We start from the raw sequence: 24,103 nt of genomic DNA on the forward strand, positions 1-24,103 counted from the left end.
TATTTTAAACAAGTAGCCAGTAGGTGTCGTTGTTTATTCCGCATTGGCTGTCATCAAAAGATTACTCGTATTATAATTATATCATCTATATATGAGCTTGATATATCGCTTTGCAAAGCTATAACCGATTACGAAAAGCTACCACAACATTGCTTTAACTTCAAAAGGGTTTTTGAAAGTGTAAATTTGTACTTTGGGTCGGCTGCAAAATGCCAATATTCGCTGCATAAATATTCGAAGAATACAACACCAATCATTTGTCGTTTGGTCTCGAAGATTTTGTATTGTTTTAATGTTTTGAAGGTTGATTTTTTTAAGCATTACTTAAGCTGTAAGAATCCATAAATTGCCTGCTCAATGCAGGCAGAAAAACGGGCGAAGTTTACTTCAGTTTTATAACTATTTGTTTCCGAAATATAGAGATGCTATCGACTCATTTGAGTCATTTCATGCATATTAAAGTTTAAGTCTAGCCTAGCCTTAGGAAATTATTTCCATCGTTTGAAATGGCGAGGGATTTAACGCCTAGAATTCAATGTACGTCCTATCTGTAAGAAATAATCGACCTGGATTCCTGGATGGCCAAAATAGTTTGAGATAAAACCTATGAAGGCAAGTGTCTAAAGTTTCAAGAAGTTCGAATTTATATATTTACTTTGTTACTATGAATTTCCACTGTTGAATTGGCTTCTCAATTTAACATTTCCTTCCTCGAATCGTAAAATCTCTTTTGTATTTAACGAATTACGAGTCAATGACAATGGCAACAACGCGGTTTAGTTAAATTTGTATTGGACACGTAATTAGAAATATGATAAACGTTCGTTACAGAACGTGCACACGTATACAAAATGTTTCCGTTAAATAATTTCTTGTTCATACTTGTATCATTCACGTTCACATTCGTGTTAAAAAATATTATGTCATATGTGTGTATATTTATATTTTAGAGCATATTTTACCAGAAGTCACATGCAACATGTACGATGCAATTATAAATATTAGAGACCCCTTCAGAAGGTCCAAATCAGAACATATATATAAAACATTGAAAATATTACCGTCATATTGTCCCTATTAAAAGATCCGAGGTCGATAAATTCCAACAAATCTCAGTGTATTGATTTTTCATAAGGTCGAGTCCTCCTCTTCTTCATTGCCAACAATATAGTTATAGTAAGCCTCTTCGGCGTCCTCGGCCGTGTCATCTTCAATTAGCACTGGTAAATAATCCTGGAAAAAAATTAATTTGTCAAACCACTGCATATGCTAGACTTGCTTATTCTAGCATAGTTTGAAAGAGCATTTAAAATAGCTTGCTCTGCCTAGCGGTGTTACATATGCAATTTGCAATGCAATTCTACTCCTGAGGCATGTAAAATTGTCAAATACAAACATTTCTTAAGATCTGCTAACGTTTTCTTAGCATTTCGAACAACACTCTTTACAAATTAACATCCCTCAAAATTAGAGTTGCAAGGAAAGTTGCATAGTGCAACAGTGCCTTATAGTTTTGACAAATAGGTTTAGAATATTAGCGAGTCGTGTGTGCTTTATTTTGTATCACATGCGAAAACGTTTAACTTGCAGTTAAGAATATATCTATATCCACCTTCACTGTTAAATTTTAAAAAAAATTGTTAGATTTAGTTGCTGTTAGGCCTAGGTTAAACGTAGCATTTTTGATGATTGCATGAAGAAATCGCAATTATCTACATGGAGAAAACGCAATTTGTAATTATGAATTAACATGAAATAGATGAATTGATTTTGGAACAGGTTATGTTTACAAAGCTATTCTCGTACCGATCTTTCTTCAAGGTAGGCTTCGAGCTTAGTCTCGATCTCTGCAAAATGTGGCCGGAGTTTTGGACTTGCTTCCCAACACTTCTTCATAATGTCAAAGCTAAAACAGAACATTCCAGGTGAATGAGCATAACTGACACACAAAGGACGATAAAAACAGCTGAAATGATAACTCGGAGGGAGAGGGGAACAGGGCCGTCGCACGAAGCTAATGGGGAAGGGGATGCATATTTATATATTCGTTAGCTATTGTTTCTACAGTTGTACGAACATGAATATATGAATACACCCCCCCCCTCCCAAGGAACGGTCCTGAAGGGGAGGGTGGAGCAAAGCAAGTGACTTTAGAATTCAAATTTGTGTGTATTTTTTGCACATCTATACTTATTTGACTCCATCATAGTCTATTTCTAAATCATAGTTTACCCTTGGTTCCTAACAGACCTAACTTACATTTCAAAAGGTGTTTCGTCAGGTTTATCCATCCGGAAACCATTCAAAAGATGATGACTAATATCTCTGCCAGGAATACCCGGATACGGTGCCCTTCCTACGCGATGAAATCACGGAGAAACGAGATTAAAAACTTTGAGGCACATTCTCACCTGATTTGAAAACCAATTAATAATATACATGAAAATGTTTCTCGACTGTGATTGGTCGATTTCAGTGCAATTAATCCCGAACAGCAGTGCAAAAATCTGTAACAACAGTGCAAAAATCTGTAACAACAGTGCAAAAATCTGTAACAACAGTGCAAAAATTTGTAACAGACCAATCTGATTGGCTGTCATAAATATATCAGCCAATCAAATTTGAGCTACGTTTTGGCGGGAAAAATATAATGCTTGCCCCAAACAAAACAACCAAGATGGCGACGGAAATCAAAAACGGAGATTTGGATTTTCGCGACTTTTTAACGTTAAAACAATGGTTTCACAACAAAATATTTAAGAAATATAACGTCGCTAAAAGAAATATTCAATATAAAGGAAAAATCGATCAACAAAATGTACATAGGGACAAGAAATACAAGAAATACTCGTGTGTTTGTCTCGAACATTTTCATGTATATTATTAACAAGTAATAGTATGGTTTCTCGTGCAATTTGGAAAAAAGCATACACTCGTGAGTTTTTCAAAGACCCAAAATAGCACTCGTCCTTCGGACTCGTGCTATTTTGAGTCTTTGAAAAACTCACTCGTGCATGTTTTTTCCAAATTGCACTCGAAACCATACTATTACCTATACTTATAGCATAGAATGTATACAAATTTAAAAGAAAACTTACCAGCGGTTTCTATTTCCCACAAGAGAATTCCAAACGACCACCTTTTGGGAAAAAATAAAATGTGAAATTGAGTCAACGTTCCCATCCAAATATAAGTTAAAACTTTGATAAAATAATTGGAATTTATAGAATTAATATTTAGTATTTGGAGTCACAGGAATTCAGAACATACACATCGCTTTTTGAATCGTAAGTCTGGTCTGTTAAAGATTCGATGGCCATCCACTTGATTGGTAGCTTTCCCTGATGAATAGAGAGAAGAGAAAAAATCAAACCCCGTGAAACAACATGGCCAGGATCGAGTAACGTGACACGAGAAATTCAATGCTGTACTAAAGTCGTTGATTTCAATCGTTGACTATTGAATTCCTTTAATTACAAGCCTTATAATCACGATCGATGTTAAAATATCTGAATGCTGATTGGATGAAAGGAGTAAAAAATATATACCAGTAAAAAATATACACCAGACCTTGGCAATAAAAAATAGCGAAGGTCGAGTTTACCAGTGTATGGTATTGGTAGATGATACTGATGATATGTATAGTACTAATATGGTACTTGTAAATGGTACTGATACCAGAAGGTCGAGTATACCAGTGTATGGTACTGTTACATGGTACTGATGATGTGTATAGTGCTAGTATGGTACTAGTATATGGTACTGATACCAGAAGGTCGAGTATACCAGTATATGGTATACGAGTATACCTTGGTAATAAAAATATAACGGAAAGTCGAATATAACCTGGATACACCCCTAAATATTCCTGTATGGCCCTAGTTTAATATCTTCAGCACACTCACCCCAGTTTTTTTCTCGTAAGTTCCCTCATCGTAGATATCACGTGATAAACCAAAGTCAGCGATTTTGGCGACCTTATTCTTTCCCAACAAAACATTTCTTGCCGCCAAATCTCTGTGCACGATCTGAAAGTGATTCCAGTTACATAATTATGCTTGCTTACGATTACAAACTAAACGAATATCACGGCGATGTGCATATGAGGTGAATATTATATTGTGATGGTGCTATACTCTGGGTGAGTATTAAAGTAGTCAGTAAAAATCAAATTCCGAAAAGACAGGACATCTTGAGAATCAATAATTGAATCGAACAAGACACGGGTTGAAAGTATAAATTTTTTCAACTTTATTTCAAAGCCATCTTCAGACAGAGTAATTTTGTTCTTTTTTAAATTGTCGGGTGGTCGTAGTTTCTGTGTTATTATTATAGCATCACTTTAAGACACGCTGATTTCAAATACGTAAGGAACTAGACTCATTTCCGAAATATCATTTAATCACACCGTTTTTACTGCAGGTTGGACTGGCAAACCGAAGGTCGAGGGTTCCCACCGATCATTTTTCAGCTTGTCCCGTTGGTAACATGACAGTATTACACTAATATTCCTAAATCATAAGCCTAATGCTTATAAATGAAAAAAGATTTAATTCACACAGGCGGAGATCGTGAAAGAAAATACGCCGTGATTGATGACTTCACTAGAAGCACTTCGTATAAGACTACCTTTTTGTCTTCCAAATAACGCATTCCCTTCGACACGTCGTAGCCGATTCTCACTCGAAGCAGAGGGTCGAGTGACGAGATGTAGTCACCTTGCCTTTCCAAGATTTCTTTTCGATTCTTACGAAGGAAACTCAGCAAGTTTCCGTGTTCACACAACTCAACAACAATCCACAAAGGACCTAAAAATACAGATGCCATTATACATATTGAAAGGCGGAAAGCTTTGTGCCTCACACGAAAAGATCCTTGCCACCCTCCCTCCCCAGTGTAAGCAACCTGTATCGTCTAAAAGCGAAGAAGAATGTGCTACTCCAAGAATAAGACATAGTATTCCTACAACAAATATTCATATTTCTTAATATCATGAATGGTGCCCGAAAAAATCGGGAGATAAAACTATACAGAGATTCAAGAATGCTTCTCCATCTCCCCCCATAACTCACACCCGCAACACCTCAAACAAACTCCCCCCCCCACCCCCATAAAAATATCAAAATCTTATCAAGTCATTTCCTATTGTTATCCCTCCGGAAATCGTCAAGTCTGATATGAATGACATGGAGGTAACTAGTTATGCAGAGACGCATTATAGTAAAGATTTTTTCCTGTAGTAACACGGATTGAATCAACGAAAATGTTCACTGGACCTCTATGAAGATAACGGATACGGAGTTTAACGGTCTCATACAGTGAAACAGGAATACTTATTTTAGTCTGAATACATACCTCCTTTTGAGCAAGCTCCAATCATTTTGACAATATTCGGATGATCTGATATTTCCGACATCAATCTTAACTCTTTGAAGAGCTCTTTGCGGTCATTCTCCGTTGCAGTGTCTGAAATTATATAACCATAGTTCGAACGGATCAATATTACTGGAATATTATCTCTAATCTAATCTATCGGAGAATGAATCCAAACTCGTGCGTATTTAGACATCTAAAGACGTTTAGAGCTTCAGAGATTCAGAGCTCCAGATACAAGTAAGAAATAGGGTCACATCAACATTGCCGTTTTGAATTTGATTGTCAACGTTTTAAAAATGGTTTAAGAGATGTAAAAAACTTTATCTTTCCAGCTAGTCAGTAAGGTTTTCTTGATAGTAAAATTAACTTGAATGTAACATTAACTTAAGTTGTGCCCGTGAAAACTACCCCAACAAGACTACTCACCCTTGATTGTCTTAACAGCCACGGGGAGTGGGGCATTGTTCTCTTGGTCGGTCCATATGGCTTTCATCACCATGCCAAATTCTCCTTGACCCAGCTCATTTTTCATATCGAGCGACTCACGAGGAATTTCCCGCCACGAGAAGTACTCCTTTTCACTGGGCTCGGCGGCCCCCTGGAAAGCACTCCCACCGTAAGGACAAAAAGTTCGATGGTCGCGTTCGTAAATGTTGGTGGTGTGGACTCCAGGTAGTGAAAACATGTAGGGCTATAAAGGAAAGATTTGGTTGCTGTTAGGATACGAGGTACCCGAGTGTTCAGTATGATATGGTAAAGAGTGCAGGATGACTGCTATAGTAGTGGTATTGGTTCTGGTACTGCGTGGTATAGTATGTTGTTTGTATTGTATGGTATGGTATGGTATGGTATGGTATGGTATGGTATGGTATGGTATGGTATGATATGGTATGGTATGGTATGGTATGGTATGGTATGATATGGTATGGTATGGTATGGTATTTGGTATGTGATATGGTACATTGTATAGAGTATGGAATTTTGTATATGGTCTTTAATATGGTCTTTGGTATTTGGTATATAATTGTACAAATATGAGCTATGGTATAGCACATAATTTGGGAATGTGGTGGTGGTATGTGAAGTGGTACCATGTGGCATGATATTGTTTAGTATAGTATGCTATGGTGTTGTCGATAATGATTATGATGTTATCAACACACCTCGTTCTGTAATGGTATTATCTCCACAATCGGAGCATCCTTTAATCTCTTACGGTAATACACAAAAGCTACAATCAATGCGATCACCACCACAACGACAAGAACAACAACTACAACGATTATGGTGACTGGCACGGTATCTGGGAAGAAAAATCGAAAATTTTCATGCCTTCATACATCGGGGGAGTTACGATGTTCACGTGACTTACTGCGGTCGGTTGTATGAAAGCCGGATAGCGCTATCAACCGGATAGTGGATTTTTCCATCGCTCTAAAATCGCCCGTTGTTGGCTGAAACTTTGTTTTATTAAACCCTAGTGTTTCTAAATTGAGGATCTTCTTTAATAATTGTTGCTTCCAAAGCTAAAATTTTGTTGCTTCCCAAGCATTTTTAGAACGATTAAAAAATCACTATTTGGTGGATAGCGCTATCAGGCCTTCGTTCAACCGGCCCCTGGACCTCTAGACAGAACAGTTTAAAACTGATAGAGCTGTCCGGTGTCAATAAAATTAGTTTAGTTCAGGTTTTCTCCTGTAGTACCATTGGATCAATAAGAGAAGATCCTTACTGGACTTCCGATCCTTCGGGAAGAACAGTTTAGAACTGATAGAGCTATCTAGTATAAATAAATAAAGTTTAGTTTGGTTTCCTTTTATAGTACCACATTGACATTGTTCATTACAGATGACCCGTGCATGGTTTTCTATAAAAAAGTTTATTATTACTGTACCTTTAGTGGTAGCGACGACGGGCTTGGATTCATAATCACCAACTCCTTTTTTATTTATGGATTGCAATCTAATTAGATACTTTGTTCCTTCTTCGAGTCCATCAAGGACAGTGCTTTTTTTACTACCAGGAATCTGCGTGAAAAGACAGGGATCTGTGTTAAAGAGAAGGCTTAAGCCCTGACTAGCGAAGGTAAAATGGTATCGGGACGCTACCTGGGTATCAATGTTAAGGGGGGGGGGCTTTTGGGGCAGAGAAGAGGCTCAGGTGAAGTAAAACGTCGCTTCTATGCTCAATTGATCTACTTCTTTTTGTTATGATTTGCCCGACAAATTTGTCACTCAGGGGTTGTCACCTCCCCCCCGTTTCTGATGGAATACATTACTGAATATCCTTTCCCTGACTTGACAACAAATCTCAACATGTTCACCCAAAAGACTATGGTTTGCAATGGCTTGCAACAAATTGTAAACCGGTATACTTTTGTCAGACGTACCTTATCTGAATTCTTCCATTCAGATCCGCCTTCAGTAAATTGTATTTGGTATTCATCGATTATAAAATTTTCTGGATTTTTCCAGCTAAAACTCACTGTTGTTTCTAATTCCTCGTTCACGGTTAAATCGGTGGCTGGGCCTGGTTTAGCTGTAAGACAAACAACAGATAACAAAGAATTCTTTCATACTACCATTCGTCGTTTCGGCAGTACTACAAAACCGGTTACATGCAGACAAGCAAGTTTTCATGTGACGAGTTTTATTTGTTCGTCTGTACAAGCAACGATTTTCTCTATGAGCTTTTATGACAAGTGCACTTGCTCATATAATATAAGATGCAATATACAGTGATAAAAAAATAAAACTCTTTAAGTTTCGGTTGAAATGACCAATATTTAATTGGTTACATTTGACCAACCAATTCTTTAACTGGTTAAAAATTTAGAATAATCAATTCAAATTGGTTAGGACCTGTAAAAATGGGTCATTTTAACCCATCTGTTTTTACAGTGTGAAATTAATTTCATAACCCAAGTTTGGATGTACACTTAGAGCCTTCGTATATTGAACTAAAAGGTGATATGAACGTGGCTTCAAAAATGGTTATAAAAAAAGTTACTCTACCATCCATTATAAATTTAGCTATGGCGACTCCATTATCCACAAGTCTCTTGCGTACATCACTAGCCAATTCGTGAGATTTGAGAAGATAATCATTGCCTTTTTTCTCTAGATACTTCTTATCCTCGAGGGTTTTTGTAAGCCAAGTCAGAACAATATCAACCCTCCCCGACCTAAAAGCCAGAGGTATGCATGTATTATTTTCTACTATATAATAAGAAACCTAACTACTTAGACAGTGTTTGGCAGTGCGCAGTAACGAAGTAAATATATTTCGTTAACTTTGCTTATAAGTAAATAAATCTGTATTTATTTGAAACGCGAGGTAGTTTTTGTGGAGTACGAAGTTGTTCTTCGCAAAATACTTTGTATTTGTAGGAAAGAGAGGTTTTTGGTAGACTTTGTAGACTCTTTTTTACTTAAGCCCTGGTCAAACGAGAATGATAGTTGATGAGAGTTGATGAGAGTTGCAACTCTCGCTTGCGTTTGACCGCGAACTCTCATACACTCTCGTGCACTCTTATCAACTTTCATCGACTTTGAACTGTTTCAAATTCATCAACTCTCATCAACTATCATTCCCGTTTGACCAGGGCTTTATGTTTTAATGAAGTAAGAAATATTTCGTAATAATTTTATCAGTTTTTCGTAATAAAATTTATCAGTTTAATTCATGCATGTAATGATAATGCCAAATTTAATTTATCTTACGTTCTTTTAGGAATACTTACTGACTGAACTAAACTTTCCTAAAACTAATTTTCTCTTACTTAAAGTAGTTTGAGTGCCTCGCTGAACACTGCAAATATAGGCAAATATGCGTACATATATAATCCATACCAATCTAACTGACAATTTGCTCAAATTTAGAAATCGACGACTCCATTTGGAACCGCTTTGAAGGGACATTTTTACACTCTACGATTTATCGAAGCGATCTCAAATGCTTGTATATAACGATCAGAAAGCACGATCTCATGAATTCCAACATCAAGATATTTTGGAGATCTACTTGCACAAAATATCAAGCTTTTAGCTACTTACGTGAGATTCACATGAGTAACATTTATCGACCGAAGGGACAGGCTGTTTTCAAATACACTTTCAATCTAAGGGTAAAGGAAGCTCTGATATATACGTGTAACGTCAACCATTATTTGTGGTAAAAGCGGTGAACATACAGGCGTTGGGCGATTCTAGGGCTTTATGCGACGTCATAGGCATAGATTCAAGTGAAGATCAACTGGAAATCAAGATTTGGTGTAATCGAAGTAAGTTAGTTCTTTACTATTTAGCCTCGCAATATATGGTAAATCTAAGTAACAAAAATGCATCAAATTATCAGGGAGCAGCTTACCTTTTTCACAATGTCCTTGCGTTGGGTGCCATATTGACTTGCATTGACTAGAAATATCTCGAATAGGTAGATTTCGACTGCAATTTAAAAGAAAAATAACTTTATACGCCAAGAACTTCATGCCTGATCAAAGACGATGCCTGCGTCTTTTGTGTTCTCTTTACGCAGTAGCGGATCCAGGATTATGCAGAATAAATTACTACACTCTAAAATCGCAATTGCATTGGTGGATTTTTATGTAAAAATTATATAAAAATTCATAACCAATAGCGTTGTCATTAAGTATATATACTTTGAATTTAAAATAAAGCCTTGTCATTTGTTTCGCCTAACCCTCAATCCCCCCCCCCCCTCATGCACATAGTCTCTGTGGTATCAGGTGGAAATAGCATTCAGTGCATTGTAACCCCCACTGTTAGGAAACATAAGATCAGTGGAAGTGAAATAGGAATGTTATCGTTTCATGCAGGAGGAAATTGGAAGAAATAATGCTCTCCATCATCCACCGCGCGCTTGGTCTAAATATATTACAATTCATCACGACCCTCCAGTCCACACAGTCTCAATTTTAAATTATGACAATATTTCTTAATGATATGTACATAAAAACTATTTTCTTGGTGTGTGAAGAGGGAAGCAGAACAATTTTAGATATAATAATAAAATGCTTATACGTTTTACTCACCAGTTCCAATTAAAAACACATGTGATACTCTGTCAACGCCAATGAACGATGAGGCGACGCAGGTGAAATTGTTATATGGTACGCTATTCTCGTAGTTTGCATTATTAATACGCAACGTACCATTTTTAAACACTCGAAAAAACGTTGTAACTTTATTAAAATTGTGGATCAAAGTGGTTGGTCCAGAAATCCCACCACTAGTGAAGTTCAGGGTAACTTCACCGAAAACCCAATTGATAAATGGTCTTGGGTATCCTATAGTCTTGCATGGAAAAATTACATCGCGATGAGGATCGCCTTCTTTGATACTAATTAATGTTACGTCAAATGCTTCAGTGGTGATTTTTGGCGCTGCAAAAAGAAAGAGATAGTACAGTCTCTATAGAGATGGTTTTGTAGACAACAAGGTTTCCACAACTTATGTATTTGCATAACGCAGTCCTCATAGGGGGATATCGATGAAACAAAGGGGATTGAGAGAAACAAAGAACTTTTTGAAAAGAATGCATAAAATATCTTATGTTAACAAATCCCTCCCTCTCTTGTGGTTGTCAATTGCAAAGAAACTTCCTTGCATTGTGAAAACCCTGGTGGACAGCACGAAGACGTAAGTAAACCTTTACAAAAACCATCACCAGCAGACAAGTTGATTATATGTAAGATATATATGTTCCGACGAACATCTTGTAAACCCAAGTTCAAGAGTTAAGCACGCGATGCTCAAATAAAAAAGCTTTTAGGAATATTTCAAGTGCCTGTTGCAAAGCCTGGAATGTTGCTTGCATGGTCTATTCATGAGACAAAGATTTGCACAGACCGGACCGGACTTCAAGGCCGCGTCTTAATATCACGGGTTTACCAAATTTTGCTTTCCGTAAACAAAATATAGTAAATAAATTGTATTCAAATGTCTACGCCTGGAAAATCCGAGCTAGAATCAAGACAGATATTTTACATTAATTCACACGTTTAACGATCGCGCAACTCACTCTTATCGGCATTAAAGGATCTTAATTTCGAGTGGAATTATATTCACACTTCCAATTCAAGCTAGGAACAGTTGAGGGAAACTATAGGTCCTCCGGCAGGAATCGAACCTACGTTTTTGTGATGTCGGTGCAATGCTCTTGCCACTAGGTTCGATTCCTGCCGGTTGACCTATTGTTGACTCACTTTTCCATCAACTGTTCCTGGCTCATGAATTTGAAGTGTTTATAATTCCACTCGAAATGAAGGCACTAGCATTTACATGCCTAGAATTTAAACCCCTAGAATTTAAATGCATCGAGTGAAGTGCCAAAAATCCCACTGAATGCATGTCTTATCGGTATTATTTAAACATTTTATACGTGAATTTTCTGTTCCCAATAATGCATTTACCTTTTAAAAACCTCACAAGGAATGTTCGATTCAAGTCACCCTCGAAATTTTGAAGGAACTATTGCTATATATTTTATTAGTTGTATCATCCTCCCGGGACAACACGCTCTCCATATGTATGAAGCATATACAGTATATATATATATATATAATAAATTATACGTGAATCTGCAAAGCTATCATCCATATGTTTTCACTTTTCAGTACGGGAAATATATTGAGAAGTTGACTTACCTTTGTACAACACAATTTGATACAAAATCCGTTCAGTTGTTGTTGTTCCATTGGTTTGATTGCTCCCGTTATTTCTGCCGCTCGCAAGACACGAGACGTTAAACAACCCTTGCAGCGAACTCGTTCTAGGATTTGTCACGATCAAACTTGAATTTCGAGTAACGTTGAAGTTTGGAAACTCATCAGGAACGTCCCAGGTGATGTTGCTGAAATTAGAACTGCTAGGCGAGCATTTTATTTCCACATCACCGCCGTCTCGTATCACATAAAGTCGCTTGCCATCTAGAGAGAAAGCGAACAAGTGGGAGTTTACTGAGTTATAGAAATCTTATCGTTCGTCGGAAAAAACGAGAAGTAAACCCATTCGTTGACATGGAGCACTTCTAAAAACTCTGCATTCAAGTGTAGCTATCGTTCAAGTGTATCAAGTGTATCACATCTGTCTAGCACGAGAAAAGCAGTTTTTCTATTTCGATTCCAAATATGACCGCTGTTTGGTAATTTTGGTCGCTTAAAGGAAAGCGCTTTTGTTCCCCATAAACTGATATTCTTAAAATCAACGTTTTCTAAACGTAAATGAAATGGCAAAAAAATAGATAGAAACGACAAGAACAACAACTACAACGATTATGGTGACTGGCACGGTATCTGGGAAGAAAAATCGAAAATTTTCATGCCTCCGTACATCCGGAGGGTTGCGATGTCCGCATGACTTACTGAACCTCAGTTAAAAACTGATGTCCGGTGTTAATAAAATTAGTTTAGTTTAGGTTTCCTCCTGTAGTAACACTGGATCAATAAGAGATGATCCTTACTGGACCTCTAGGAAGAACAGTTTAAAACTGATAGAGCTATCCAGTATAAATAAAGTTAGTTTAGTTTAGGTTTCCTCCTGTATTAACACTGGATCAATAAGAGATGATCCTTACTAGACCTCCAGGAAGAGCAGTTTAGAACTGATAGAGCTATCCAGTATAAATAAAGTTAGTTTAGTTTAGGTTTCCTCCTGTATTAACACTGGATCAATAAGAGATGATCGTTACTGGACCTCTAGGAAGAACAGTTTAGAACTGATAGAGCTATCCAGTATAAATAAAGTTAGTTTAGTTTAGGTTTCCTCCTGTATTAACACTGGATCAATAAGAGATGATCCTTACTAGACCTCTAGGGAGAGCAGTTTAGAACTGATAGAGCTATCCAGTATAAATAAATAAAGTTTGGTTTATGTTCCTTTTATAGTATCACATTGAAATTGTTCATTACAGATGGCCCTTGGTTCTCTATAAAAAAGTTTATTTTTATACTGTACCTGTGTTAGCCTCGACGGGCTTGGATTCATAATCACCAACTCCATTTTTATTTATGGATTGCAATCTAATCAGATACTTTGTTCCTTCTTCGAGTCCATCAAGGACTGTGCTTTTTTTACTACCAGGAATCTGCGTGAAAAGACAGGGATCTGTGTTAAAGAGAAGGCTTAAGCCCTGACTAGCAAAGGTAAATTGGTATCGAGGGCATAACCTGGGTATCAATGTTGAGGAGGGGAGGGGTGGTCAGAGAAGAGGCTCTGGTGAAGTAAAACATCGCTTTTAAATCAATTGATCTACCTCTTTTTGTTATGATTTACCCGACAAATTTGTCACTCAGGGGTTGTCACCTCCCCTCCCCCCCACCGCTTCTGATGGAAAACATTACTGAATATCCTTTCCCTGACTTGACAACAAATCTCAACATGTTCACCGAAAAGACTATGGTTTGCAATGGCTTGCAACAAATTGTAAACCGGCATACTTTTGTGAGACGTACCTTATCTGAATTCTTCCATTCAGATCCGCCTTCAGTAAATTGTATTTGGTATTCATCGATTATAAAATTTTCTGGATTTTTCCAGCTAAAACTCACTGTTGTTTCTGATACATCGTTCACGGTTAAATCGATGGCTGGGCCTGGTTTAGCTGTAAGACAATCAACAAATAATAAAGAATTAATCTTTCATACTACGATTCGTCGTTTCGGCAGTACTACAAAACCGGTTACATGCAGACAAGCAAGTTTTCACGTGACGAGTTTTATTTGTTCGTCTGTACAAGGAACGATTTTCTCTATGAGCTTTTATGACAAGTGCACTTGCTCACGATCTAGCAGCCTGCCTCACGCAATATAAGATGCAATATACAGCGATAAAAAAACAAAACTCTTTAAGTTTCGGTAGAAATGACCAATATTTTATTGGTTACATTTGACCAACCAATTCTTTAACTGGTTAAAAATTTAAAATAACCAGTTCAAATTGGTTAGGACCTGTAAAAATGGGTCATTTTAACACATCTGTTTTTACAGTGTGAAATTAATTTCATAACCCGCGTTTGGATGTACACTCAGAGCCTTCGTATAATGAAATAAAAGGCGATATGAACGTGGCTTCAAAAATGGTTATAAAAATGGTTACTCTACCATCCATTATAAATTTAGCTATGGCGACTCCATTATCCACAAGTCTCTTGCGTACATCACTAGCCAATTCGTGAGATTTGAGAAGATAATCATTGCCTTCTTTTTCAAGATACTTCTTGTCCTCGAGGGTTTTTGTAAGCCAAGTCAGAACAATATCAACTTTCCCAGACCTAAAAGCCAGAGATATGCAATCCATGTATTATTTCCTACTATAGCTATAACTACTTTCGTTATCTTTACTTAAGTAAACTAATTCTGTATTATTACTTGAAAAGTAGTTTTTGTGCAGTACGAAACAGTTCTTTGTTAGCTAAGTACTTTGTACTTGTAGGAAAGAGTGGTTTTGGTAAAGAATTTCTCTCTTACTTACGTTTAAATGAAGAAAAAGTATTTCGTAATAAAATTTATAAGTTTAATTCATGCGTGTAATGATAATGCCAGATTTGATTTATCTTACTTAAATACTAACTGACTAAACTAAACTTTCCTGAAACTAATTTTCTGTTACTTAAAGTAGTTTGAGTGTTTTACTGAACACTGCAAATATTGGCAAATATATGTACATATATAACCCATACCAATCTAACAGACAATTTGCTCAAATTTAGAAATCGACAACTCCATTTTGAACCGCTTTGAAGAGACATTTTTACACTCTACGATTTGTCGAAGCAATCTCAAATGCTTGTATATAACGATCAGAAAGAACGATCTTATATATCAATTCCAACATCAAGATATTTTGGAGATTTACTTGCACAAAATGCCACTTTTTTACTTACGTGAGATTCACATGAGTAACATTTATCGACCGAAGGGACAGGCTATTTTCAAATACACTTTCAATCTAAGGGTAAAGGAAGCACTGATATATAGGTGTAACGTCAACCTGCCATTATTTGTGGTAAAAGCGGTGAACATACAGGCGTTGGGCGATTCTAGGGCTTTATGCGATGTCATAGGCATAGATTCCAGTGAAGATCAACTGGAAATCAAGATTTGGTGTAATCGAAGTAAGTTAGTTCTTTACTATTTAGCCTCGCAATATATGGTAAATGTAAGTAACAAAAATGCATCAAATTATCAGAGACCAGCCTACCTTTTTCACAATGTCCTTGCGTTGGGTGCCATATTGACTTGCATTGACTAGAAATATCTCGAATAGGTAGATTTCGACTGCAATTTAAAAGAAAAATAACTTTATACGCCAAGAACTTCATGCCTGATCAAAGACGATGCCTGCGTCTTTTGTGTTCTCTTTACGCAGTAGCGGATCCAGGATTATGCAGAATAAATTACTACACTCTAAAATCGCAATTGCATTGGTGGAATTTGAATTTAAAATAAAGCCTTGTCATTTGTTTCCCCTAACCCTAAATCCACCCCACCCAATCTCTGGGGTATCAGGTGGAAATAGCATTCAGTGGATTGTAGCCCCCACTGTTAGGAAACATAGATCAGTGGAAGTGAAATGGGAATGTTATCGTTTCATGCAGGAGGAAATTGGAAGAAATAATGCTCTCCATCATCCACCGCACGCTTGGTTTGAATTTATTACAATTCACCACGACCCCTTCTCCCCATAACCTCCACACTATGCCACATAGTCTCAATTTTAAATTATGACAATATTTCTTAATGATATGTACATAAAAACTATTTTCTTGATGAGTGAGGAGGGGAGCAGAACAATTTTAGATATAATAATACAATGCTTATACGTTTTACTCACCAGTTCCGATTGAAAACACATGTGATACTCTGTCAACGCCAATGAACGATGAGGCGACGCAGGTGAAATTGTTATATGGTACGCTTTCCTTGTAGTTTGCATTAGAAATACGCAACGTACCATTTTTAAACACTTGAAACATCGTTGTAACGCGATTTAAATTGTGGTCAAAAATGATTGGTCCAGAAATCCCACCACTAGTGAAGTTCAGGGTAACTTCACCGAAAACCCAATTGATAAATGGTCTTGGGTATCCTATAGTCTTGCATGGAAAAATTACATCGCGATGAGGATCGCCTTCTTTGATACTAATTAATGTTACGTCAAATGCTTCAGTGGTGATTTTTGGCGCTGCAAAAAGAAAGAGATAGTACAGTCTCTATTGAGATGGTTTTGTAGACAACAGGGTTTCCACAACTTATGTATTTGCATAACGCAGTCCTCATAGGGGGATATCGATGAAACAAAGGGGATTGAGAGAAACAAAGAACTTTTTGAAAAGAATGCATAAAATATCTTATGTTAACAAATCCCTCCCTCTCTTGTGGTTGTCAATTGCAAAGAAACTTCCTTGCATTGTGAAAACCCTGGTGGACAGCACGAAGACGTAAGTAAACCTTTACAAAAAACAAAACCAGCAGACAAGTTGATTATATGTAAGATATATATGTTCCGACGAACATCTTGTAAACCCAAGTTCAAGAGTTAAGCACGCGATGCTTAAAAAAAGCTTCTAGGGATATTTCAAGTGCTTGTTGCAAAGCCTGGAATGTTGCTTGCATGGTCTATTCATGAGACAAAGATTTGCACAGACCGGACCGGACTTCAAGGCCGCGTCTTAATATCACGCGTTTACCAGATTTTGTTTTCTGCATTTGAAACTCTGACATATTTCTCGGCTGAAAATTTTATTTATGGACATATTAGTCTATTTGACAAGAAGCCTTCTGGTAGTCTGTCTGTGTTTTTAATGTTGTGATGCATGCATTAATGGATCGCGGCGCGGCGTGTCAAAAAATTAAAGAAATTATTTCTATATATTTTATTAGTTGTATCATCCTCCCGGGATAAGTGAATCTGCAAAGCTATCATCCATTACGTTTTCACTTTTCAGTACGGGAAATATATTGAGAAGTTGACTTACCTTTGTACAACACAACTTGATACAAAATCCGTTCAGTTGTTGTTCCATTGGTTTGATTGCTCCCGTTAACGCTGCCGCTCACGAGACACGAGACGTTAAACAACCCTTGCAGCGAGCTCGTTCTAGGATTTTTTACATTTAAACTCGAATTCCGAGAAATGGTGAGATTCGTTAGCACATCGGGAACGTCCCATTTGATGAAGCTGCCACTGATATTGCCTGGAGAGCATTTTATTTCAACTTCATCGCCGTCCCGTACAACATATTGTCTATCATTTTCTGAAAAAGAAATGCACCTGAATTTTGAAATATGCAAAACTATTAGACGGTCGATGAAACACCGAATATCACTGTCTAAACCTATAGGTTAAAGAGAATCTGTTTCTCATTTGTTTCTCGAACTAAAAATGGGGCGATTGAACTGGGGTAAAACATATGTCTGTTGTTGACACCACGATACATACATGAATCAATTTTTGGAATCAACATGCAGATGTGCCATAAAAATTCCTGTTAACTTTTGCTAAAAATAGACAAGAGTCAATTCCGTTTATATTTACCGATGGCTTCCGCAAATCATAAGGGATCACACGCTCCCTACCCGACCTCACTCAGTTCACCTTTGCATATGCAAGCTACCGACTGTGGATCAATGTACCCCAATGTACCAATGTACTCCTAATGAGATATTAAACGCAATCTAACTTACGTGCTCTGGTTGGTACAAATGAGATGACCTCAAAACCAAACAGCAGAAGCAAAAGAATGCGCATATCTAAAATATCACTGCAAAAAGAAAAAATGAAATATATAAGGTGAGGTGTCCTCGAAGGCGGTCTTAGGGTGGACCACAAACTATATAGGCGGAAAACGTACATGCTCTAATATTTCTGAAGGAGAAAGTGTGGGCCATCGTATGCACAGCCTGTCTCCGTGACAAAGAACACTTTCTCATTTTGCATTTCACGGGACCCATCTTGAAAGACTGAAGTTACTGAAGCCCGGCCGTACGCGACTTTAACTACACTTAATTTCATGATCGGTACGGCTAAAATGCATGGCTACTTGTACCAATTTCATCCGCGCTCGGGTTTTGTATTGGCAGCCTGAACACTAACAAAACTGGGCACGTGTACCAATTTTAGCCGTGCCGATAAATTTAGTGTAGTGTACGTAGAGCATGATTGAACACAGCGCAGAACTGTTGATTAAAACCGTCGAACACTGACAGATGCAATAAGAATGATTAACAAACCGAAAAGATGTTGTCTTTTCCGACTAAAGGGCAGAAAACTGTCTTTCAGAATGTCACATTGATAGTGAAAATATCACGAGATTATATTGGACGGAACAAATCTCTCGCCTATAGCTCTCGCTATATTGACCGAGTTCTACGCCAAAAACCTCTTTTGATTGTCTTATACAAACGAAAAGCTTTCCGGATTCAACCAACTTGACAGGGAAACTTTAAAGAGAAATTGTCGAGGAAAAAATTTTTACGGGCCTTTGCGGATAACCTGTACTGACATGCCAAACTTATTGTATGCACAAGATTATGTAAGCTCCACCGGACAAAGCGATTAGATTTGGTTGGGAGGCTCACAGCCACGGAATGTAGAACTGGATGCCTACTAGAGGACTCATAGACGAATTTTTAAAATTGTCACATCTTCGGACGCGTATGCGGAAAAAAAACGACCAGACCGGTCTTGTTATCTTTCAACAGATTACTAATATTTTAGAGTGCTTCAAGAACTTTTCATCTAAGTGCATCGTTATTTATATCTGCATATTTGGGCCACGGTTTATTGTTATAACAAAACTCTATTTCGATTCAAAATATGACCGATTTGACCATTTTGACTGACCATTAAAGGAAAGCGCCTTATAGCTTGAGTTAAGCAGTTCGTCAACTCGGAGAGTAGGAATGTTTTGTTTCTGCAATTGCCGCAAATCCTGAAACTTTTAGAAACTTTGAAAATAAAATACAAATTTGTAAGTTAACTTCTGAAATCTCTGCTGATTGAATTCCTTGTTTCTTTACCGCGGGGGTCGGTTGTATCAAGTCCGTTCAGCTTAAACGGTGGATAAGTTCAAAATAGAAAGCAAGTCTAACGTTTTATTCAACAAGCGAACTAAATGTTTTTAACAAAGATACTGTTTATAACTACATACTCAGTGCATAATATTTCAAGTTGACTGATTTAAGAGAGATGTAAGAGTGTCAAATGACACTTTGACTTATCCACCGTTCTAGCTAAACCGGCTTGATACAACTGAACCCGTTATCTACCAGACTTATCCACCAGAAACAGTGGTCGCGGTGGAAGTCAATGACATCAGATGCAAGGCTTGAAACCTGTACATAATTCGTTCGAGGTTCTTTAACAAAGAACCTACCCGTGATATCTGGATATCCTTATTCCAGGAAACCCCACAGGCTAGTTCGTAAACTTAAACTATATATAAACATATCGATTTAAACCAGATACCAAGGCTATATAAATTCAAACTCGGACAGTCAGACTGGTCAGTAATATATTTAGCAAATGTACAAACATGCATTTCCTGGAAATTTAAACAACATAGACATACTGTAGCTATTGCTAACGATGTATAAGATTAGGTGGACCAGCAAGACAACCGCGGTGTATCACAATGTATTTATTCCTATACTCGGCGCTTGGTGAGTTGTTGTTTGTTCTCGAGAGCTATGCTGAATTGCATAAGATTCATAAAGTTGTTTGGTCTGGTGAAATAAAACAGGAATTGACTAAACATTAAAGTATGTTCACAAGAAAGCAAATATATAAACTAGCGTATAGACTATAGTACAACTTATGTGCATGGCGGGTAGTATCCATGCAGTCAGATGGGAGCAAGATATACAAAGTTAATGCCAATATCCTATAGACACAATATACCTACTGTGAACATATAGCTTCGCAACTTTGATCAAGCTCAAAGTACGCAATCGTATCATTTACAAACATTATTGCGTGTATATACAGATCTGAGAGAACATATATTTAGCGTTCGCCCACAATATTGAATTGCCGATTAAAGTATCGCTGATATAAAGAGTTATTTGATAGATTATTGCCATAGCATAGCATTATGGCAATGGGTGTGCAGTCGTGCAGAATAAGCATTTATAAAGAATGATATCTTTAAAAAGACAATCCCAGGTCAAGTTAGTTTGATTCATTTCTCTAGAGAAAACCTTACCTTTTAAGCTAAACTTTTTCACAATACAGTCTTTGCTCTGCATTAACCCACTGTTGAGATTTTACTTGAACATTCCACAACGCGGAAGTGGTGCACTATATTATCCTGTTGTCATATGGACGGCAAATTTTATATGCAAAACGAGAAAGAAGTTCAAATTCAAAGATAAATTAAATACACAGCATGAATCCAAATTCAAAAGAGAGGTTTCGGTTCCTTTCCAAACAGGAATTTCGCACGTAATATCTTCGCTGAGTTGACTATGAAATCCATGCATATAACAAGTGTCTGTTTGTCATTTGATCTCCTCCGTCTCCGTCACTCCGTGAGCTGAGTGTGTGAGCGGAAGCCGTCGTAAGCTGGGCACGGGATGTCATAATCGACTTTTTTTTTCAATATCTACAGGCTGATTATGTCATGTTCTCCGGTTGCAAAAACGCGGCATTTTACTCGACACTTTATTATTTTGCATTTTCACGGGACCCATCATGAAAGACTGAAGTCACTGAACTTTAAACAATATAAGTTATATAACCATGCTTTCGTTGTGATGTTATATATTTTGTTATTATATATAATAACAACAATTAATAACAGTAATAACAATTTGGATAACAACGGTGTTTTAATGGTCAAATGCTTGTCCTATGTATAGTTGCAAGTATGTTTCGTGTTCATATACAAACATTAAACCATATAACCTTGCTTTGGTTATGATGTCAAATATTTTGATATGGATAACCACGCTGTTTTAATGGTCAAATGCTTGTCCTATGTAAAGTTGCAAGTATGTTTCGTGTTCATATACAAACATTAAACAATATAACCATGCATGCTGTGGTTATGATGTCAAATATTTTGACATGGGTAACCACGCTGTTTTAATGGTCAAATGCTTGCCCTATGTAAAGTTGCAAGCATGTTTCGTGCTCATATACAAACATTAAACAATATAACCATGCTTTGGTTATGATGTCAAATATTTTGACATGGGTAACCACGCTGTTTTAATGGTCAAATGCTTGTCCTATGTAAAGTTGCAATCATGTTTCGTGTTCATATACAAACATTAAACCATATAACTTTGCTTTAGTTATGATGTCAAATATTTTGATATGGATAACCACGCTGTTTTAATGGTCAAATGCTTGTCCTATGTAAAGTTGCAAGCATGTTTCGTGCTCATATACAAACATTAAACCATATAACCTTGCTTTAGTTATGATGTCAAATATTTTGATATGGATAGCCACGCTGTTTTAATGGTCAAATGCTTGTCCTATGTAAAGTTGCAATCATGTTTCGTGTTCATATACAAACATTAAACCATATAACCTTGCTTTAGTTATGATGTCAAATATTTTGATATGGATAACCACGCTGTTTTGATGGTCAAATGCTTGTCTTATGTAAAGTTGCAAGCATGTTTCGTGTTCATATACATGCAAACATTAAACAATATCACCTTTCTTTGGTTATGATGTCAAATATTTTGATATGGATCATTCTTTTAGGTCAGTGATTCGAATCTGGGAAAATATATTTTCAATACTTTCTTCTTTATGCTAAAAACTTTCATTTTTATTCTAATTAGAAATTTGCAGACATGCGCCTTGCATGTGCGCGTACTATCTTTAATTATCTACGGTTGTGATGTGTGCACGTGGTTATTCGTCCACTATGTCCACTATTGCATTAAATCTACAAAATTTTAAATATTCTTTATTCACTTCATTTCTTAACTAAATCAACCTTTCTTAGCTTATAGGAAATGCAGTGAGGGAAAAAGGACATTTTATGTTTATTAAACATACTTGAACGCTATTGGAAAACGAAAAAAAAAAGTCAAATTAAGTACAAAGAAACCCCGCGCAGTCGCAATGAACGAATAATAATCCCACAATCACCACATTGAGCATTGTCATATATATTGAGCCTTTGGCTTTTTGAGTCGTATGCACTGTGCCACATCAATTTATCAGTTCTCTCTCTTGGGATTTCGATTTTCGAGAGAAATTGCTCTTCTTGCATTGAGTTCTGCTCTAGCGCTCTGGCTTTTTGTCTTATCGCATGTCTTAAGTGGAAGGATGGAGGTCCGGCACTGGCAGGAATGTTTTCATTATAAACGTGAAAAAGGTTTAAGTTAACTATAAAAATGCCGTCAATTATCCCAAGAGCAAATGGTCTATGGGAGACGACAGTGATCTCGCCACGGGCAAGTTGATGGTTCGAATCCTGCATGGGGGAAATGTTTTATTACCACCCAAAAGAAAAGATTTTGGTTAAATAGAAAAACGTCCCTTTTAATTTCAAGATCTGTTTTTATTGGGGTAAAGACAATGGTCTCAGAACTTTTAAGTCGATGGGTTTAATCCTGGGAATCCTTTTCATTATCACCCGCTTAAAAAGAGGATTTAGGTAAAATAATTAAATATAGCTCTTTCAAAATCAAGTGTTGATGGTATACACAAAGGTCGCGCAAACTGAGTACCGTTAGTTCAATCTATTTTTTTATCATGATGATTGGAAATTGTCATAAATGGGACGCGCACGTACATGTACTATCCTTAAGGCTAATTTCCACTCCAGAAAACGAGCATCGGATCGGATCGGATAATCCGCGTGGGCGCCGTCTGTTGAAATTTTTGGCTTATATTGATTCGAAAGCGTCCGAGACCGGATAAAAAAAGTTCAAATAGTTTTAACTTTTTTTTATCCGATCCGAAATCACTTCATGGATCGGACCAGGCTCGGAAAAAAATCCGATCCGATCCGCTGCTCGTTTTCTGGAGTGGAAATTAGCCTTGAATTATCTGCGCATATGATTTGTGCTTGTGGTCATTCCCGCAAAATTGCATGAAGTCAACAAAAGTTTAAATGTCGTTAATTCACTGCTAAATCATTTGGTTACTGTCGTTAATTCACTGCTAAATCATTTGGTTAGAGCTTACAGTAAATCCAGTAAGTGAAAAAGGACACTTTATACGTTTCTGCAACATACTTAAACGCTATTGGAAAACGATAAGAAGCCAAATTTTATTATTTAAAAACGCTGCGCTCTCACATTGAACGAATCATAACCCCACAATCACCACATTGAACAATGTCATATATACTAAGTCTGCGGCCTTTGTAGTTGTTTCGACTATAATCACTGCGTGGCAGAGTTTCGGGATACCTCTTACACCTTCGACATCGTGACCCCAAAGAAACTATTTAGGTAAGCGGATAGAAGAACATCGTTGTGAATTTCGAGATCTGTTGGCGAAGATAATGGTCTCGCCGCAACTTTTAAGTCGGTGGCTCGAATACTGGGAAGAATGATTTTCATTCTTACATTGAAAAAGGATTTAGCTGGCCGTAAATAAATGTATAACCTTTCACGTCAAGCGCTGATTGTCTAGTGGTATCGTTAATGGCTCGCGACTTCAGAGATTATGGTTCAAATCCTTGTAAAACTTTCTTTTTTCATGCTAACTAGAAATTTGCAGACATGCGCTCT

The 24,103-nt window shown here is 37.0% G+C and overlaps 1 protein-coding gene across 1 annotated transcript; it reads right to left on the minus strand.

Moving 5' to 3' along the window:
* Window positions 1–781: 781 nt before the first annotated feature.
* On the minus strand, window positions 782–20,903 carry LOC114526994. The gene is made up of 26 exons (XM_028548550.1): window positions 20,602–20,903; window positions 18,083–18,159; window positions 17,374–17,652; window positions 16,230–16,580; window positions 15,597–15,673; window positions 15,280–15,344; window positions 14,498–14,667; window positions 13,850–13,998; window positions 13,353–13,482; window positions 12,044–12,325; window positions 10,430–10,780; window positions 9,745–9,821; window positions 9,432–9,496; window positions 8,391–8,560; window positions 7,766–7,914; window positions 7,271–7,403; window positions 6,540–6,679; window positions 5,803–6,067; window positions 5,356–5,466; window positions 4,630–4,808; window positions 3,906–4,028; window positions 3,271–3,341; window positions 3,099–3,139; window positions 2,260–2,356; window positions 1,807–1,906; window positions 782–1,233 (listed from the first exon to the last, which is right to left on the minus strand). The coding sequence occupies exons 2-26, from the start codon at window positions 18,144–18,146 to the stop codon at window positions 1,129–1,131; spliced, it is 3,744 nt and encodes a 1,247-aa protein (XP_028404351.1). The 5' UTR covers window positions 18,147–18,159; window positions 20,602–20,903; the 3' UTR covers window positions 782–1,128.
* Between the last annotated feature and the right edge of the window lie 3,200 nt (window positions 20,904–24,103).

The sequence above is a fragment of the Dendronephthya gigantea genome, unplaced genomic scaffold, assembly GCF_004324835.1.
Source record: "Dendronephthya gigantea isolate DGI-Jeju-01 unplaced genomic scaffold, DenGig_1.0 000042F, whole genome shotgun sequence".
In the NCBI taxonomy this organism is placed as follows: domain Eukaryota; kingdom Metazoa; phylum Cnidaria; class Anthozoa; order Malacalcyonacea; family Nephtheidae; genus Dendronephthya; species Dendronephthya gigantea.

Excerpts from the sequence above, each read along its gene's own strand:
- LOC114526994 (XM_028548550.1), bottom strand. The coding sequence starts at position 18,146 with ATGCGCATTCTTTTGCTTCTGCTGTTTGGTTTTGAGGTCATCTCATTT. Across the intron at positions 6,068-6,539 it reads TAATACCATTACAGAACGAG|CCCTACATGTTTTCACTACC; the intron begins GTGTGTTGATAA and ends TTTCCTTTATAG. Across the intron at positions 2,357-3,098 it reads GTGGGAAATAGAAACCGCTG|GAAGGGCACCGTATCCGGGT; the intron begins GTAAGTTTTCTT and ends TTCATCGCGTAG.